The 20,650-nt window shown below is 40.2% G+C and overlaps 1 protein-coding gene across 2 annotated transcripts; it reads left to right on the top strand.

Moving 5' to 3' along the window:
* Positions 1-844: 844 nt before the first annotated feature.
* LOC136449020 (neuropeptide FF receptor 1-like) lies at positions 845-18,048 on the top strand. 2 transcript variants are annotated; one of them, XM_066448785.1, is made up of 5 exons: positions 845-982; positions 14,100-14,505; positions 14,997-15,094; positions 15,784-15,883; positions 16,177-18,048. In XM_066448785.1, exons 2-5 carry the CDS (start codon positions 14,330-14,332, stop codon positions 16,922-16,924), a joined length of 1,122 nt encoding a protein of 373 aa, XP_066304882.1. In that variant the 5' UTR covers positions 845-982; positions 14,100-14,329; the 3' UTR covers positions 16,925-18,048. The 2 variants fall into 2 exon arrangements, with proteins under 2 accessions (XP_066304882.1, XP_066304883.1); XM_066448786.1 differs by lacking the exon at positions 845-982 and having other exon boundaries at positions 12,531-14,505.
* Positions 18,049-20,650: the final 2,602 nt, after the last annotated feature.

The following is a 20,650-nucleotide window of genomic DNA, read 5'->3' as shown; positions in this document are numbered from 1 at the left end:
AATGGAGTTCCCACGCCAATAAATGAAATCTTCACATGACATTTATACATGAAGCAGCAACAGGTTTCTGAGTGAAGGGCAAAGTCGTGAAAAAAAAGACTTAGTTTTGCGGCTCGAAGAAATGCCCATCAAATGCATGCGAGATAGAATCTGACCCCCAAAGCACGGCCGAAAGACGCAATACTGCGCTTCGCTGCTAGTCAGATGCAGACGTGAGGTCAACCAATGGCAGTAAAGGGCCAACCGACTGTTGGAGGCGGACTCAATCAGGAAATTGGTTCGTTTTTATCTGCAATAGCCACACCACAATCCTCGTGATCCCGAATGATGTTGATTAGGAAATATCGTCGTCTGTCCGTAGCCACATCTTTCACACCTTTACTGTGGATATAAACATGTCAATTGCGAGACATTGAAGGGCTCTATGTGATTGTGTCTGAATCCCATATCGGTATCAAGCTTTCAAAAAAAGAACACCAGCTTCAGAACTGCGCGGCGGTAGCAAATCCATACACAGTCTCAGACGCTAATTTTGTGTCAACGTAAGGTAGGGTCTTATTTCTTAATTTTCAGTCGAGATTTGCCTTGAGGTTGATTTCAGATGCTTTTACTTAAGGCTATTTTAATATGATTTCTGTAACCTTCAGAAACAGCGTCATTGATGGTTGCTTCAGAGATATCTAATTTCCTGTGGCTAACGGCAAGTCCTTTCTGTCACGCAGATGAGTCATACCACATCTGATAAGCCACTCCTATTGGTCCACATCTGATTTGCTGTCATGTGACTTGGCTTGGATATAAATCTAGACAGTGACAAGCTCTTTTTTCACTCATCCAGGTCCACACGTCTGCAGTTTCTCGTCTATAGAGGTCAGCAGAAGTTTCGGGGAGAGCCGGCCTGCACATCCTCCGCATCGTACGACTTCGAGTTGGCGTAGACGACTTCAATCGATTTGGGTAGCATCGACCACGAGCAGTGACGGTTTGCTTCGATCGTTTCCTTATTTTTACAAGTCATAAGTCATAGCATGTGCTTTCCAGAGGTATTCATGTTTGAGATGCCACTGTTAATTGAATGTTGGATGATACATTATATGTATGTTATGGTAAATGGCATGACGATGATGCTCAAAGCCTCTATCTTTCGTCTTATAATGTCGAAAGCTGTAATCTAAGGTGGATGTGAATGTGCGTAATATTGTCAATGTTACATGTCGTGTGGTTTTCAAGATGGTATAGCTACTAGTATACACAAAATGTCACCATTTTCATGTTTCAATGTCGCCAGCATTTGAATATAAATGTGCGGAGACTAACAGCATTTATTTGAGATTTAGATTGATAAATTTGGCATAATGCTTTATCCCTAATTAGGCCTACATCTACCGTGTGTTGTTTCGCATCATATATAATCCTAACGTTAATGAAGGTTAGACGTCCAGGTAGTAAGATACGCCCCAAATAGTTACTCAAGCAACTGGATAACATTTTTCTAACGGGTTAGTTGCTCGGATGTTCTGGACTTTTCCCCTCCACCTCTAGATCTCCCGAACCTCCGTTGTTATAGGAAGGTCGTCTAGTTGTTTCTGATTACGTACAAGCTACGGGTTTAAACCAAATAGATTTTGCCAACAAAACTCATACACGAAATCCATTATTCTAGGGAGTTCGTCTAGTTGTTTCCAATTATGAATAAGCCACGGGTTTAAATTAAATGGATGTTTGCCAACAAAACTCATATACGAAATGCTGTGTTCTTGGAGTGAGCGTTAAAGGTAACCAAAGCAATATCAGGGCCTAAAAAAATGGAAATAAAAAAATGCAGAAATCTTCATGGTAGTGACGTTTACTAACACTGTTTACCACATTTACGTAATAACTTCGGACTTTGAGCATTTTAAAACCGTGCAAAAACAAGCCGTACAATGATCTCCTTAGTTTTGCAAGGCTACAAAAACCCCGGCAACGATTTTCAGTGAGTTCTCACATCACAACGACGTCATGTTTGCATCCTGGATGTCGCTGTACATTGTGTTAGTGTTGTTTGAACTTATCATGTATAGAAATTAATGAATAAATTGACGTTCAATATCCAAATTTCGGGCCCTAATATTGCTTGGGTTGCCTTTAATGTGTAGATTCAAAATTAAAGATATCTGCAAATGAAGTTAAATATGAATAACAATTAGGTTTATTGCAAATATTTGCCCGTAGTTTAATTGCAAATGACTAGATAAAAATAATGAAAAAAATTAATAACATATAAATATCCAATTATTCTGGATCCCTCCAGGAAAGGCAAGCACTTTATATTCATAACAATACGTGAGGTTGAAAAGGATTTGCCCAAAATCCAGCTTTGGGCGTTAAAGTAATCTTATCTCTCATAAAGCCCTCTATGAAGGAACCACGAAACCAACAGTATATGCATCATTTACAGGTTTCATAGAAGGCTCTCAAATTTAAGTCTTTTTAACGGCAACGTTAACAGTTGGCCATATCTAAAAGTCTTCGGGGATGCATAGGTTTAATTATCTTTTATTTCAGTTCCGTAACACCAAGGACGATGCTGATAGTGATGACACATGTTGAAAGCATTTGGCAATATGAATTTACATTTTACATTCTTGGTTGGTGTCGCGGCGATTTGCACTTTAAATTTGTTAAGAAAACGAGACGCCTCCAAGCAGTTGTTTATATCTTAGGTACACAAGGGACAATGCCGAACACTAGCCTCCTTTGCATGCTTCTCCCACCGGCGATTTTTCAACTTATCGGGCCAGATTCTTTGGCTGGGCGGCCGTATCTGCTGGGAGACCGTAACTGCTTGAGGCCCCGTATCTGTTTGGGATCCTGTAACCGCCGTGTGGCCCACTTTAAGATTGTGCAGAACTGTATATACTCTGGTATAAGGTAGAAATGCTCAACTGACTGTCGGTGAGCACGAATCAGATTACAAGTAAAGCCCCCCTCTCACTGGACCCGCGGCACACTGGCGGCGTCGCTGCGTCCTAAACTGGAAATGTGTTACCTTTGACTTTATAATGGGAATATCATTCAAACGTACAAGTATGACCGAAAAGACAACAAAACACCCAAAGCTTTAAAATATTAATTTTTTGTCGATGAAATTCGTTGAGTGCTTTGTCAATTCGATCGGCCGCAGCGACGCCACCAGCGTGCCGCAGGTCCAGTGAGAGGGGGGCTTAAACCACTCTGATTGGACCGGTATCCGGTTAGGGGCTCTTACATAACAGTGCGCTACCGTCGATCCGCGTTTCCAGTTTCATTTTCTGTGTGTTGACAGACTCTAAGTCAAAGAAGCAGCAGCCTGCAATACGTTAAAACAGGAATGTCTACCATGGGTTTCGTTGAAAACATTGGCATCAGTATTCTAGATCTGGTTTAGATAAATGTTGGCCATTTTGAATGAACACCACACCAGAATGTGAGGTTGAAAAGAATTGACCAAAGGATTTGTCGCGCCTGACAAACCCATCTGTAAACCTGCCGAGCTATCTGATACTGTCTTTTGTTGTAGCATTCAATTTGGGTGTTCTTAGGAAGCCTCGCTAGCTTGTGAAATTTCTCTATTGTGCTACGTGGTGCGAAATGTAGGCCAACGAACCCAATATTCTCAGTCACTTCTCGTTGATAGAAATGCAGAGGTGAAAGCCGATTGTCTCCAAAGTCATCACGCCTAAACAGAACAGCCCCGCAAATTGTTTCTATCAGACATAACGACGACCCAGTATGAAAACCTGTCAGAACTAAAGCCAGGACACACTTTTGATGGGTGTTAAATCTGCATGCAAGGAGGTGGTGATGGACTTGCCCTTGGGAAAGACACTTTGCACTTCTCACTCCACCCAGGTGTATGAATGGGTATTTGGTTAGGGACCTAAAGGCGGTGGTCGGAGAGGATGGGGCTCTGGCTTCCAATACCGTGCGCAAGGCAAGATCAACCCATTGGCCGTACGGCATAAAAAAAATGCCGGCCTTTTAACATAGGAATCCTGCATGCCGAGATACCTGCAGCCTGCAAGCTTCACACTTGGTAGTTTTTAGCATTGTTCTGGTTAGTGTAGTTCAAGCAAACGATGTGTGCATGCCAATGCCTGTTGCGTAATGTTCCTCGACTTCGTATCTGATTACATAAATGGACATCACTAAGGCCCCCATTCCACTGGGACGGCACTCTCGCCGCGCGCTCTCTGCGACCTCAATTTGGCCAGAGCCGGAGAGATTCCACTTGAGCAAGTTTTTCGGGGGTTCGGCGCTCTCACGGCGCTCTGGCCAATCTTAGGTCGCAACGAAAGCGCGGCGAGAGCGCCGTCCAATGTGGAATGGGGGTATAAGCGTCTGAATATCTCTCACACATCATTCCTGTCTTTTCTGGGAGAAAATTATATCATTCCAGTGTTTCTCATGAAAGGTGATGCAAGAGACCTCAGAATGAGGGTGAAACATGGCGCTTTTTCGTTAGATAGTAGTGCAATGCGGTACGGTTACGCTACGATTCACGTCTTCAGCTAGCCAAGCACACCGGGTCACCTCTACTCTTCTCGATAAGTGTGTTGGGATTTAAAGGGAAAAACATGTCCCAAATGTAGTTTGTGGAAGCTGAAACACTAACAGATACTAATAAGAATAATTTGCGCAGCACTGCACGAAATGGCCTCGGATCCCGGCGAATATTCCAAAGCCCGTGCGGATTTAGTCGGATCCGTCAGTATCCGACTAAATCCGCACGGGCTTTGGAATATTTCCGGAGGAATCCCTGTACGTATCCACCGGGATCTGAGGCCATTTCGTGCAGTGCAATTAATACTGAAATGCCACCATTCCCTACTGATAAATGATGGTAATTTACTAATTGTGACATGTGTAACGTAGTTAATGGTGAACATTATCATGCATAGATTATAGAATTGTTGAAGTAATTTGCATAATTCATCATGAAATGTTACAATGGAATTCTTCCAAAATATAGTTCTTTCAAAATACAGTACGTGTAATTTGGCCACCAATGAAGATATAGTATGATAGCTAGTTACACCATTATTTGCATAATTGATGACACAAGATAAAACAAGAAATTTACAAAGTCTGTAAATATCTCACGGAGGTGTGAGGTCTTCGAACTCTTGTTTCGGGCTGTATGTCAGTTCTGAATTCACCCAGTTTCTTGTTAGCAACCTACGCCTAGCTACGGCTGTTTAATGCCCTTTGAAATGAAATTCGTATATAATGAGCAACAAGGCTGACTGGAAACTGGGTCAGCCCTGCTATGAATGTTCGTCATCCTTGTCAATCATGACTTCACTACGAGATTACCTGTAGACTGCCACTGTCCAAACTACAGTGCACTTTAGACCCCCATTCCATTAGACGGCGCTCTCACTGCGACCTCGCTGCGACCTAAGCTGAATTTGTATAAACCTTGATTTTATAATAAGGACACCATGCCAAATGTAAATGTATGGCTGAAAAGACAACAAAACACACAAAATGTGAAAATATTTGTTCTTTATCTATGAAATTCGTTGAGCGCTCTGTTAAATTTTGGGTCGCAGAGAGCGCGCAGTGAGAGCGCCGTTCTAGTGGAATTAGGGTATTAGTTATCCCCTACGGGACGGACTGGAGCTTCTCTGGGTGACTGGAGCTTCTCTGGCTAGCATATACGATTTTCGCGCCCCGTGGAAATCTGATTGGAGATTTGGTATTAGTTACATGAAAAATCCCAGCATGTAGCATTGCAGTTAGCGTGTACATAGACATTTGTACTAATCTGGTACTTTAAATGCAGGATACATTTTGTACCACAATCAAGAGAGCATTGTTCTGATTGGAATTTGGCTACGTTGGGCTCTTCTTAATGCCAACGCCCTCAGTGATGAGTTTAGCTATTGAAAGTAGCAACTGTAGATGAAGGACATCGACAAACAGGTGTTTCTAATCTTCTCCTAGGGCGGTGAAAGATTTTATTATTTGTGGTTGCTACGTGAATGGCATTCTTCACCAACGTGCCTTACATACTGATCATACATGATAGTAACGTTTTATGACATCTGATGTCTGAGTCTGACTTTTATCTCTTCCATGCACTTTATGACATTTTGCAATGGATTAACCTAGAAATGATGACCAAATATATATATCGGCCATATTCGTCATCTTAATCCACATTGCATGAAATATGAATCTACACATTTCATTGCCAAATGACGTTGCATAGTATCCGTATGAATTATCAATCAATGCAGCGGACTGTTTTAAAAGGTATACACAATGTGTGTGGTTGTGTTTTTTTTCAAACTATATGCCCATGTTTTTATTGATAATGATTACTTTAAAAACAGTTTCGACCAACCATGCGTCTTCATTAGTTTCTGGAAAATGGCAGATGTTTCATTGTACTCATGGTTGCAAAACGTCACTTAAGATTCCTTCTCCTTCGTAACCCCGGACATGTCTTTCTTTGGATGTCCAATGTTGCCGAGGTTGCTTACCCCTGCTGATGTTCCAAACCATGTCCATGTCACAGTACAGATTGGAATCCAGTACAATCTGGAACTGTACTAGTGCAGATTGGAATTTCAATCTGTACTAGTACAATCTGGAATCCTACTAGTACAGATTGGAAAAATAGCACAGTTCCAGATTGTACTGGATTCCAATCTGTACTATCACATACATATGCAGACAAACAGAGCCAAAAAGTTGGTTCATTTAGGGTACTAATGAATGACGGGGTCGTTTGGAATGCCGTTCTCCCTGCCTTCATCAAAAGGTCCAGATTAATTTCACCACAACATCCGCCTTGCCCACCTCCTGACGCCTCCTCCACCCCCAAAGTGGTTCTAAAATTGCCAACGTCTTCAACCTTTACTCCCAATTACGATCAACTACACACGCGCCTTTGTCTGAGAGGTATAGTAATTTGTTCTTCACAGGGCCTATCTTTGGCTTAATGTCAAAGGTACATTAACCGAAGAATTCATCCCTTTTCTACGATGCTATCGAGGTTTGCACAGTTTGTGTTTAAATGATCGTGACGCATACAATTACAACCTGTGGATAGGCATCAATTCATCAGTTGAAATCTAACGGAGCTTCGAAAACGTGGTGAAATGTGCCAGATTGCGCCTAGGAGTATCAGTCTGTCTGTAACAGCATGGTCTGGCATGAATAGAAATCAATCAATCTCCTACGGAGGCAATATGCCATATTGAGCTTTACCATGCCAGGAATCGACATCAGATCACAACATTCGAACCTGTTGTCCCATACACCACACACGCACATATAAGCGAATTTGTTACAGATGTCAATGAATCACTCTCTTTTTGAAACGTATTCTTAAGGGTGTGACACGGAATTTCAACCTTTCACGCACTTCCATCGTCCAGGGAGAATCTTATATGTCACTTTACCCAAGAATATCTTCTGAAGAATCGACCCATTCCTCGCCTTGGTTCACAGGGTGATCTAAAAACTGCCATACGCGAAAATTGAATGTCGCCCACCAGAGGTTTTATCGAGATTATGGACATCATCATTTTGTGTTAGATGTTGACCACCGTGAATGAACACCCCACTAACGTCTGACGGTCCCATCTGTAAACCTGCTGATATATCTCTGACTCCTCCCTTATCACCTCCAGAGCTGGCAGAGTATTCTACTGGAAACGCCGCTTAAGCCCCCCTCTCACTGGACCCGCGGCACGCTGGCGGCGTCGCTGCGGCCGATCGAATTGAGAAAGCACTCAACGAATTATACATACAAAAAACGAATCTTTTGAAGCTTTGTGTGTTTTGTTGTCTTTTTGGTCATACTTGTACGTTTTGAATGATGTTCCTATTATACGTCAATGGTAACACAAATCCATTCTAGGACGCAGTGACGCCGCCAGCGTGCCGCGGGTCCAGTGAGAGGGGGGCTATAATGATAACCACAGGCACAGTTTCACTTACGTATGATATCACAACAGACTAGAATAAAAGTTTCTCATTAATACTGTCTTTTGCCAAATCTCATTCACATGATTTACCTGCGACATCATACAAAATGTCTCCAACTTCGTTAAGCTTGGGGGGACGAGATCAAGCTAAACTCGTAATGTTTCCAAATCCAGGCTTATCTTTACTAATAGAATAAATTGCAATTTAACATCAAACCTCCCCGCGGTACCTTCATGTCTGACTTTTGATCTGCAAACATGACCAAATAGATGTCGAGGATGAGGTAGATAATGATTTGCTGTCTAACAGCAGTTGTCTTCGGACGTTTCGTAGTCTCTGAAATTCGAGACATGCATAACAATATACTTTGATGTAACATGAACGCACTCGAAATATCACTATAGTATAATATAATATGATATGTGTAGCCCTAGCTTCCATGTAAGACATCACATAGGCGTATGATATGATTGTATTATACATGTAATGATAATAAAACAATGAAGATGAGTGTTAAGATTAATTATGATACCAAAATCCTTATTTTATCACCTACCAGATATCGTTTCCATAAAGATTGGAGAATGCTTTGACAGAGAGGTCGAGTACGGTAATTGAAATATTACATTACATTACCAAGTCAATACCATATTACAACACACCTTGCGTTTAACTAGCGTCTATGTCGTAATTGCCGTACACTGTTTGATTAAACCAGTCGGGGTATTTTATCATCTATAGGTGGAATACATTGTTACTGCTGTTGTTGTTGGGCAGAGCCAATTACGCCTGGATGCTACTCAACTATAGGGTTCTACCGTTAATAGTTTCATCTCGTTGGTAAATCAATCAATTTACTTATTTTTCGTCTCAACTAACGGTTCGACAGACTGTCAGCTATCTTTATGAAGGCAGCAGACAGTCGTAGGTTGCGCAACCAAGGAAACTGATATAGTATGTTGAAATGTAGGTTCCTAGTAGTGCTGAGTACCTAAACCCCGGACCTGAACAGGACTTGTAAAAATGTTTAGGTTCAATTCCAAAAAATAACCTAAACGTCGGGATCCAAGTCCGGACTTGAAAAAAATCTCTCGCTAATATATTCTCCTTTTTGTTCTAAACCATCTAAAACCTTCCGTAGATTGTAAAATTTGTGCTATATAAAGACACAAACTTTGCTATTTTGTGTTTATGACTGACCTTTTGAGTTTAGAACTGACTGTATATAATTTTGCATGTGTATTTTTGAAATTACACGTAAGATTTATGCCAACCTGCAATTTTACACGTAACCCAAAACTAGCACATATATGCTTTGGGTTCAGGTTCGGACTTCTAAGTCCGGACCTGAACCTGAGCCTCCGGACTTAAATCAGAAGCTGAACCTGAACATGAGTTTAGGTACACAGCACTAGTTCCTAGTGCATCAATTACTCTTACTCTGAAATAGGGAGCATTAACTAGTCACAACACTTGGAGCAAAACATCTCGTCAACATATTACGTTTTGGTGGTAACACGGAGGACAGGAAATGGTATTTTGATATGCTTCAAAGAAATTTGACCTTCCTATGACCTGCATGAGATGCACAGTAATTCTGCCAAGCACATGAAGACCATAGCGTGCAAAGCATGAGATTCACGCTACAAGTTTACTTTCGTAAGTACATTTTCTCCTCTGATGCCGCACATCTTAATGCATTTTTCCCCAAGCATGGATAATCACCATGCAGATAGCTTTACGCTCTAACTGTTGCAGAGGTCAAATCACTGACATTTATTCAAAGGGTGGATCTTCCTGAAGTAGTGCCTCTAGAAGCGAAGAAACTTTTAAAATTCATCACAAAACATTTAATTTGAAATATTTCCTACAAGTTATAACTTGTATGTTGACTTTTCCAGCAACTATGTATGGCTATTTATCTTTAAGCACTTAAGTGGCGCTTACTGTAAATGCCCCCTAACTGTCATGAGGGATCCTTGAGGGAAAGGGAAGCTAGACCTTCCATTAGGAGAGGCTGGCAGGAAATCCCAAGATGAAGGCCGAGGAAGCGTTTTAAGGCTAATCATGTATCATTCGGTACCTCAAATTTACTCTCTCGTGTATGCTGTCTTCATAGTGCCCACATACGGACATGCAATTTTTATCAGTAATATGCTGTAATGGCCAATTTTCCGATTACTGATAGATCAACGAATATTGACCGCAACTTGACGACGAGATGAATACTAGCTACTACTCAATGCTATTGACCCACCTCCAGATGGTACTTAATCTGTCGTTGCGGCTGTTTGAGGGGGTGATTTGCAGGAGGACTAATAACACGTTAGCAAAATCGAATACCCTTTCACCTGGGGTCTCATACCCATTGTACAAACGACAAACCAGACGTCTCCATAATGGAGATAATTGCTAAAAACATAATTCAGGATAGGTAGTTGTCCAGTATCTGGGACAGTTGGTCGCTCTTGTGCTTCTACAACAACTACAAGTAGACGTAGAAAAATTCAGTTTCTAATACAACATGGAAATGTTCATATGATGATCTTTCGCATAAATATGTTTCGATTTATTAACTAAAAGCATAGCAAATGCTTTCCCGACCAACGGGGAGCAACTGTACATGAAGTGGTAGAAGGGAAGACCTCAGCTCCAGTTAGAGTAGCTTTGGGGATTCCACGAGGAACCGTCCTGGTACCATTATTCTTGTACATAAACGACCTAGGTAACATAATGCCATGTAGCTACACTGTAGGCAAAATTCGTGTCTTAAATGTTTCAGGAGGGAAAATATAATTTTGAAATGAGCTGCATAATCAAGAAATTCAGAAAAGGTGGAAAGATTGATTTTCGTCCGTGATTCAGCAAGTATTATCAGAGATGATTTTTTTCTTGATGCAACATATTATACAAGCTCAACGTGAATGTTACATGTATCTCTCCTCTTGAATTTAAGTGAATGTATTTGAACCATAAATTTGGAAATTACATAAACCACGATACGACATATCAGCCGAAAAATATTCAATATGTTCTTGGCAACACCAGTTCGTAAGTCGGATATTTGGCACTGGTACACTTCGGTATCTGGATTTTTAAAGAATGACAGCTACCCACGTTGTCAGACGGGTCGGTCGTTGATGAACAAGATCTAGAATAGTTTTCTTTCATTTCTTTTATTTAGAATTGCATTTCAATTAAATCATGAGCATAGCGAGGTCTATTACTTCACAGCAGTAACCAGCGGCAAACGAGTTGTACTTAAGGAATGGTTATCCAGAAGTATGTATCATTTGGCCGATCTATCGATACGAGTTTGGTGTGAAATTGCATTGCTGTGCTTACTCCGCAGCCATATCAGATACAGGTTTGCTCCAGAAGTACTCCCACAATAGTAGTAGTAGTTTTTTTAGTAGTAGGTGCACAGGCCAGCACTGGCCCCTTGATATGGGTTATACCGCATTATCCCCACATTTCCCATTGTATATTCACCAGTTCCAAATGACGCTGTTTGTCTTGGGGGAAGGAGGGGGGGGGGGGGTTGATTCGTTTTCATTCGCTTGATTAATCACTAGTTTTAGCTAGTAGGATTAGATCGACTGCATTGCAAGTTTTCTCTAAGAGAATATGACAAGTTTTAACCATGTCCTTTGAGTCGATGAGAGGAAGTCTATGATTCATTGCAGTCTGGTCAAAGTGCATAAAACACTAGATATTCCGTTTAATTTTTACATTAGCATACAGACAGCCTTTAGAATAATCATAAATCATAATCGTAGATATATGCATAGTCTAACAGATATGCAACTGTGGCTAGCAACGTGAAAATTATGTTTCCCTCATACTACAAACTTAGGTAAAACTTTAAAGCTGCGCATTCATCTTACTACTCGTAAAACTCCATCAGGTCCAGTCATCTACGTTGTGGTTTGATAAAATGTAAAAACTGTTGGCAGCACGCGCTTCATTGAAAATATCACCAAGATTCAAACGACATGTAGTGTCGTGGAACTTTATAATCTATTGACAGTGCACGTGTATGGTACCGATAAAGGTTTGAGATGGATGGGCCGTCCAAAGAAGGGCTAAAATGTCATGTGAGACACATAAATCATTTATTTCCACTATCTTAGATTTAATAGAAAAACCTTATCTTTGTAAGCTTGGCTTCCTGTTCACGTGCTTGCAAGTGATAAAGACTGATCTTTCATTTTCTTTTATGTGCGTTTGCCCCAGTGGTTTTTAAGATTGGTGATCCAACGTCATTGAAAGGAAGTCGAACGTATAGATAAACTCAAGTGAATGGTATTCAACTTGTAAAATGCGTCATCGTTACGTTGTGCATTGATGACAACTGGCAGCTTTGAGCGTTCGATGCTGTATTGTAGGGAAACACTCCTATCTCGAAGTTGACGACTCGCGTTCTGTATCATTCTACTGTGTGAATGGCACACTGTGAACTGAGATTTTGAAATGGAAGGATTGATCACTAGCCTGGGTGCCATCCTATTTCTACTGGGGCTCCTGCAATCGCTACCCCATTTTTTTAGGGTAGCGAGTGTAGGAGCCCAGGTAGAAATAGAATGGCACCCAGGCTAGTGACTAGTCCTTTAGGAGTCTTTTAGGCTTATATGTAAATGTCACGATGTGCTATTAAGTGCTCATGCAACCTTAGTCATAGTTATATATAATATGTATATGTATGTGTTCTACTGATGTATCTGTTCATGGTACACGATATCAGTAACGCTGCCTGAGTTGCCCAATGTATTGCGTTGTTTGCAATTTCAATGAAATATAAAATGCTCTCACGTACAGTATGTACTCAGACGTCATAAATCTCCTTCAGCTGTATAAGTAATGACGTATGACGTCATCGTCGGCAACGACGGACAGCCCTAAGCAAGTAAGCAAATAAGAAATCCTATCACAAGATCATCCTCCTCATCTTGTCACCCTTCGTGTATTACTGCGTGGGTATCAAAATGGACATCAATCCATTTGCGTCATGACAAATACAATCATCTGCCGGAAGAAGGGATTTGCGCTTGCAATTCCAGAACAGCCAATGCGACGTCGTGTAAGATTGACCAATCAGTTCTGATATTTTACAACGGCGCTCATTCCCGTCTAAAATCAGCTAGGCTAGGATTACTTATTTATTGTCATAGAAGCAGTCTATGGAGACTCAAGGTACTTTGTTGCAGACCATCTATTTCAAAGTCATTCCAATGCTGATTCACTTTTAAAGGCACCCAGAGCATGTTACGAGGCTTGAAAACTGGAAATATAATTCTAGTTGCTGTAATCTTCATGAAATTGACATCTAATGCCACTGTTAACCACATTTGCGCGCGGATTTCTAATCAAAAGTGTTCAAAAGCGGCACAAAAATAAGCTACATGGTGATCTTTTAGTTTCACACGCCTAGTGTAAATATACCGATACCATAGCCCCGCTGACCTCCGTCAAAACGTAGAAATGCAAAATTAAAACATTAAAATGTACATATTTGAGTGACATGCAGTCACTCACTGATGGACAGTCAGGATCAGTCTATTATCAGGAATTGGATTTTCTATCAGTTCTCACCATACAACGACATCATATCTCTGCTCCTTTAATGTCGATATGTAATGGTATAGTGTTATTGAAACTTACTCTGTGTAGGAATGACTAGAAATTGGAGATTTTTTATTCAAGTTTCTCGACTCATAAAATGCTCTGGGCGCCTTTAAGTACATGCAGGTGGCGTCCTACAAATATCTAACCATTTGTAGACGCCAAGCGGAACGACATGGTCAGGTCAAGGGAACTAGTCGTAATTCCTCACCATTGATTTTCGTCCAATAGACATGGCGCCTTGGCATTAAGAGAGATCGAAAAAAGCAAGGAACTTAATTTCCCACAATGTTTTATGGTCCCAGGGTAGCCAAATGATAAATATTTTATTGCAATATTTACTGAGATTCATGTAGTCAATGGATTTGTGGTCATGGAACAAATAGTGAAATATTATAGCTACCCATCTCGATATTGTTCATTAAACTTTCTAATTACAAAACATGTAAAGTACGGCGTAGCTACACTTGATTCTCTAATAGTCTGTTCTTCCCTTTTATTCCCTTTTTCAGGTGGGCCGACGTTGGACGCATCCGTGCACGAGGATACGATTTATGCTCTAGTGCAACCTTACCAATACCTAGTATAGATCAGTTGCATGGCTGAGAGGCACTGAGAAATCGGCCGTGAATAATATAGTATATCCGCTTTAGCAGTAAAGGCACCGAAAAAGTATCAACATTCATAACAATCAAAACCTTTTTTGATACATATTTTTCAAGAAGATTCTTTGGAAGACAAAATGAATAGCACCAACGACACGAAAACGAATGAAACTGAAGGGTGGATAAAATCCACATTTCTGTACGAGGATCCAATCACAGGACTTCTGATAGTAGCCTACGGACTGGTCTTTCTCCTGTGTATCATCGGGAACAGTGTCGTCTGCGTCGTGGTGATCAGAACGCCGAGACTCAGGTTATCAGAGGACAGCCTTTCAACATTTTACTTCTAAGACGTCTACATGTACATCGGTGTGGGATTGATGTTGTTTTATTACCTTCGACAGAGGTTTATGTTTTGGGTAACGTTCGTGTGTGTATGTGTATGTGTATGTGTATGTCCGTTTGTGTTTGTGTGTGTGTGTGTGTGTGTGTGTGTGTGTGTGTATGTGTGTGTGTGTGTGTGTGTAACTCTAGTTATGACAGCAATTATCATATTTTTGATGTTACTGCAAACTACTGTTACTGTTGATTGAACGAACCTTGTCCTTCAGCGATTCAATAGAACACATAATCATGTTCACCTTGTTTAGACCATGTTCTCTACCACTGATAAAGATTTTCCCGTACTATTCTCTGACAGAGCAAATTAGCCTAGATATGTTTTCATTTTGTACAGTACTTGTGTCTTCTCTGCAAATTGTTTGTGATTTCAATTGACTGTAACGTATGTGCAACAAAATTCAGGACAGTGACCAACTACTTCATCTTGAATCTGGCCGTCAGTGATCTGCTTGTTGGAATCTTCTGTCTTCCCTTCACGTTGGCGTATCATATCTTTAACGGTAAGTATCAAAAACATACAATATCATTCCGTACAGCCATAAGAGATGAATAGTGCCTGATGTGAAAACAGACTTAATATTTTGTAGGTAAAACTCTTTTAAGGTACCGTTGAAGGGTGGCTGAGGAGTTTTCGGATGTTATTGAAAAAACTCTTTCTTAAGCTTTATAAAGCTTCCTCGACCTTATTTTTTTCAGGTAGTACCTTATAGAAAGGTGATAGTTTATGTAGATTAGTTTGACGTCATGATTACGTCATCAAGACTTATAAGGCCACGCCCATTTTTAGAAAAAAAGGCTCTCCTTGGCTTGTACTTCGATGTTTATCAATATAACTTTGCAGGAATGTACATGATAGTAATACGTAAAGAATGATGCGTGTCAACGAGTATGTTTTGAAATGACGATTTTGGGCGTTTTTGTTTGTTTGATAACAACTTTACTTTATACGTCAACTTATCAGCAAATTGTTTTCATGAGGTCTTGAGAAAATCAGCTACTCCCTGCCGCATGGAGGCGTTGCTGCAAGCAGAATGCGGTTCCAAACGTGACTACGTTCATATACCCCCTTTAAAGTGCGGTTTGTGTTTTGTAAAAAAATGTGGAGACATTTGTTATGTAGATATATCCATACATGCTGATTGTCGTTAGCTGCAAGTAGTTATGATGTTTTGGTTTTGGTTTTGCACAGATTACCAGTTTAATGACGCCATGTGCAAGTTGACCCCGTTTGTGCAAGGCGTTTCCGTGGCTGCTTCAGTCTTCACCTTCCTGATGATTGCATTTGACAGGTAAAACTATCATTTGAACACTCTAATAATACATTGCAAATCATCCAATTCACACCGCAATAATCGTGATACATTGCCTTTAGAAACAAGTAATCTTAAATCAATTCTGAAATACTGTTTTTTAGAGAAACATTCATCAGAATATCTCATTATCTTTGTAATTGATTTACAAGACAATACACGAGTCGTAATCAAGGTTTCCTAACGGTAATTAATCTGAAAAATAGGGTAATTACCTTATGATTTGATAATGATGTTATACTTACAATACATTTGTTTTCGTTTTCCCGTAGGTACAAGGCAATTGTGTTCCCTACAGAGCCGCGAATGACGTTAAAGGCCATGCGGAAAACGCTGGTGGGCGTATGGATCTGCGCAGTAGCGATAAGCACCCCACAGATCTTTGTCAATAACATAGAAGTCTATAGAAAAGGTTCCGAGTCTCTACATGTTTGTTACGAGCAATGGCCCGATGAACCATACAAGCAAAGCTACACAGTAATGCTGCTGACTGTAGTGTATATAATACCTCTTCTTTCTGTACTGTATCTATACGGTAGAATATTCCATCGGATGATGTTTAAGCCAGGTCCATCAACAGGGGGTAACCTCGCAGCCAATAGAAACAAATGTACTGGAGCTGTTTCGAAGAAACGTGTCCGCGTTATCAAGATGTTGATAACAGTAGTTGTGCTATTTGCTTTGTCGTGGTTACCATTGTACACTGTGTGGATGCTACTCGACTTTGGCAACTTGTCTGCAGAGACCGATGCCTTCATTCACGTCAACGTCTTCCCCTTTGTCCACTGGTTTGCTCTGTCCAATAGCTGTGTAAATCCTATAGTATACGGCTTGTTCAACTCAAATATTCGTAAGAATATCCGCTCGGCACTTTCTCTGAAGGAAAGGAACGGTCATTCAAATATGAAGTCTGGTGTAAGGGTAGCCACATTGTCACCAGAGGAAGGTAAAACGAGTAGGTCAACAACGCCAACGATGCGGACACGACAAACTGTTCTCGTAGAGGAAACACGGCTTTAGAGATCCGTAAAAATAGCAACTGTGATGATAGAAATGAACATTGTATTGTAGATGTAAATACGATGCACTTGTATCAAACTTCACCTTCGACTCCAATCAGGTCTTCTATTGGCATAAACCTCACACACATTCTTATCAAACATTGGTATCAATTTTGACAGAGCTTGGAAAAGTTATGCATTTTTGATACCTAAACCCTTGAATGATATGGTATTGTGTGAAAGTCAATAGCTTTGATTTATAAAATGTGGCATGGATAATTATATATATAAATTGGCATGACTTTGTATCAATTGCAGTAAACATGAGTTTGATGATTCAATATTGATTTTTGCTTTGTTATAGTCAAATATAGATTCTAGAATTACAGAAAGACAAAGAAAATGTGACATACATGTACCTGTATGGAACATTAAACCTTTTTAGATAACAAAACTTAGTATGTAACATGATGAGTTTCACCGATGTTCACGTTCAAAGACCATGATTCGGTCACCCTGCGTTGCCGTCTAGAACTGCAGCATCGCATTGTACTATACTAGATCAAGCAGGACGTTTCAAGGGCATGTGCAACTGTACATATTGATGCATTTATATTTCTGTAAATAGATTTGAATTTGAGGAAACCAGTCTGACAGAACGATTAGAACAATGTATTATGTGTGTTGCTTTGTGGTTTGAATTTTTTAAACAAAGATCTTTATTGACACAACAAAAGCACAGCGACTTTCGTAAGGTCTGCTATATCTATACATACATACAAACAAATAGGTGCATACAAATGAGTTTGATTACATACAGTCATATGGGATAGAGCAACATAACGTAGTTTCACGTGCCGTATACTTATACATTGCTTGTTCTAATGTCCAAACATTCTTTGATGTATATAACTATCTGTACACATACGGATTATCACCTCCTAGTATGTAATTGAATCTATCAAACATGTATCGTATATTAGTAATCTGACGAAAAAAATGAATTAACTAGAGGGTTCGTATACACAATGTTGTTCATGGTGTGCTTGTTACTACAATTAATCTGTTCGTTATTTCACTAATTACAACATACGGTATCGTGTGTGACCACCGGCCTCTGGCCTTTGAATTTAACCGCCTGTTATCCAGTATCTTTTTTGTCTCGTCATCCATTGAAGTATTGTATGTTTTTTGTGTCCTAGCAAAAAAAATTCATTTGAAACAAAAAGCTGACATTATGGCCAGTTCAGAAATGATTGATGTCTGTGTGGAGGGGCTATGTGAACGTTGTGGCAATATAAGGGAAAGAAAGGAGACGGGTGAAAGGATACTGTAATTCACTTAATGTTCACGGCAGCAAAATTTCACGGTGTAAGGAAAATGGACATTTTCACTTAACTTTAACTTCATGGTGGCGGCAAGTGATTTACAGAACGGATGTGTGAAGGAATCGTATATAATGACAACAGTTTTTTTCACGGTGATGATAAGTTCACGGCACAGAGGTGACAGCGAAAACAGTGAACATAAAGTTCCAGTAAAAGAAGCAATAACAGAAACTGGTCAATAGACGAGTACTTTCATTTGCAATTGAATGTCCCAGCCGGTGCGATGTCAACATGTGGAAATCCTCTTCAGCGCACAACCGGAACTTAACGAGTCACCAAGGCTATGATCGGGGGAAGTAGAAAATCCGCGGGTCTCAGTTGGCAGAAAGTTTCAAACCCTAACCCTGTTGCCGTGGGGTGGGGATTTATAATTTGGCAAGGTTTACTCCAATCTAGTGTAACTACAATGCCGCAGTAGCAATTCTAAATCTTGAGCAGCAAAGGAGTCAGAAAAAACGCTTTTGAGAACGCCGCGGTTTGAAAAGAAACATCTTATATGGCCAAATCAAATAGCCGCTTAACATCATTCAAAAGAAATAAAAATGACGAAGAGGGTATGAAGCCTGCAGTAAAATTCCAATGTGTCTTCAGCTCCTTCTAATGGAGAACATATATTTTGGAATAGCTCATCAGCATTTATACATGACGAAAACGCAATGCCGACGTCGGAAACCAGGGTGCAATAAAAATGCAGATGACAAAATTAAGACTAAAAATGATACTGCACTGGAAACAACTTACGTACATTTTGAAACTTAGAAGTGCAAATTTGATTACATACAATAAATCAGCCTTTGTTAGAGTGGAGTAGAGTAGAGTAGAGTAGAGTAGAGTAGAGTAGAGTAGAGTAGAGTAGAGTAGAGTAGAGTAGAGTAGAGTAGAGTAGAGTAGAGTAGAGTAGAGTAGAGTATATAAGATACTGGGTTACAATAACCTCTACCTGTGGCCACAGATGAAATGTATGGGTCAAGCCGTCCTCTCTGACAGGCGTAGGCGTTCCATTGTCAAGACAGGAATGCAAACACGATTGTATTATTCATTTCAGCAGTATTGCTCATCAATGGTAAGTGTTTATAATTCGTATATTAGCAATTCAACAGAGGGAAGCAATTTAGATTGGTCATGTTAATGGTCAATATAAAAACATTAAACATGGGCACTTCTGTAACCTTTTGTCATGTTATGACATGTAGCTTGATTATTCGGAGCTATAGTGTTGGACGCTGGATTCTGAAACAAAGTTAACGTGTCCGTCAGAACTTTATTAGGTTTCTAAAGATTACCCCAAAAGACTATCACAGACGACCATTCAAGATCGTTCAAACATATGTGTGCAATGTGAGTTCGGAATCATTCGCACGGTAGGCGTTGACTACATCTCAAAGCGTTTCATATCGTTCTTTTTTCCTTGGCGGAAAAACAAGAATTTGTGTGGCCTTGCCCGTTCAAAGGCAGCAGGCAAGTGACCGATCTAGTGTAGGAACAGGATGTGGCAAGGAGGCATCTTGGAGGGATATAATCTCTGCCCAGTGAAAGGACACAGCCACGTGGCTGATGGTGCTAGGGTGTGGAAATGAAAAGCATCTGGAATGCCGAAGAAACCGTCAGTCACGGCCAGTGATTTGTTTATCAGAAAATGCAAGCGTTATTTTCTGAGTGAAGCTCGAAGCGAATTTCATGCTTCATAGGATCATCATCCAACATTTCCAGCTGATTTACCAAAATTAAGCTCTTAACGTAAATCGTAGTGACAAGAGTCTTTGCATGGATTTCTGCATTAAATCCGATTATTACCGACCATGCGATACCCTAATCTTGCCCGCTGAGATGAAAGGATTGAAGATAATATTTTTCAATACTCATGTCACGTTTGCTTTAAAAATACCCTGTCAGTTGATTGATAACAACACATTATTTCGTTACCCTCCGTTACAATGTATTCTATTGATTTCTTGACCCCTGGTCAAATTTGTATAAGGTGTTGAAGTATTCATGATTAGAAAACGAGACAGAATGAATACAACATGTCGGATTTAGTTGAGATAAAACTCTATACCCTTGGGTAAGGGATGATGAATGAACACTTTGGTTACTTGATTTGACCTTTTGCAAGACAGACTGAGCCATCGGCAACACCTGTTAGTTCTCTTCTTTATGTAGTTGTCGCTGGAGGATTAACTTTACATCTATTACCCGGGACTCTATTAAAGTCGATGGGACCTTGCGGGCTGTTCACGCACTATTTGGTAGATGATCTTGACTGATTTCCAGCAATGAATCTCAATACTTCCCATTCTGTTTTTGCCTCAACAATGTGTTTTAAAGGCAGGAAATATTTCCTTCTGGCAGGCACACCA

This window comes from Branchiostoma lanceolatum, chromosome 14 (genome assembly GCF_035083965.1).
Source record: "Branchiostoma lanceolatum isolate klBraLanc5 chromosome 14, klBraLanc5.hap2, whole genome shotgun sequence".
NCBI classification, from domain to species: domain Eukaryota; kingdom Metazoa; phylum Chordata; class Leptocardii; order Amphioxiformes; family Branchiostomatidae; genus Branchiostoma; species Branchiostoma lanceolatum.
This window is presented reverse-complemented; position numbering and strand designations above follow the sequence as displayed.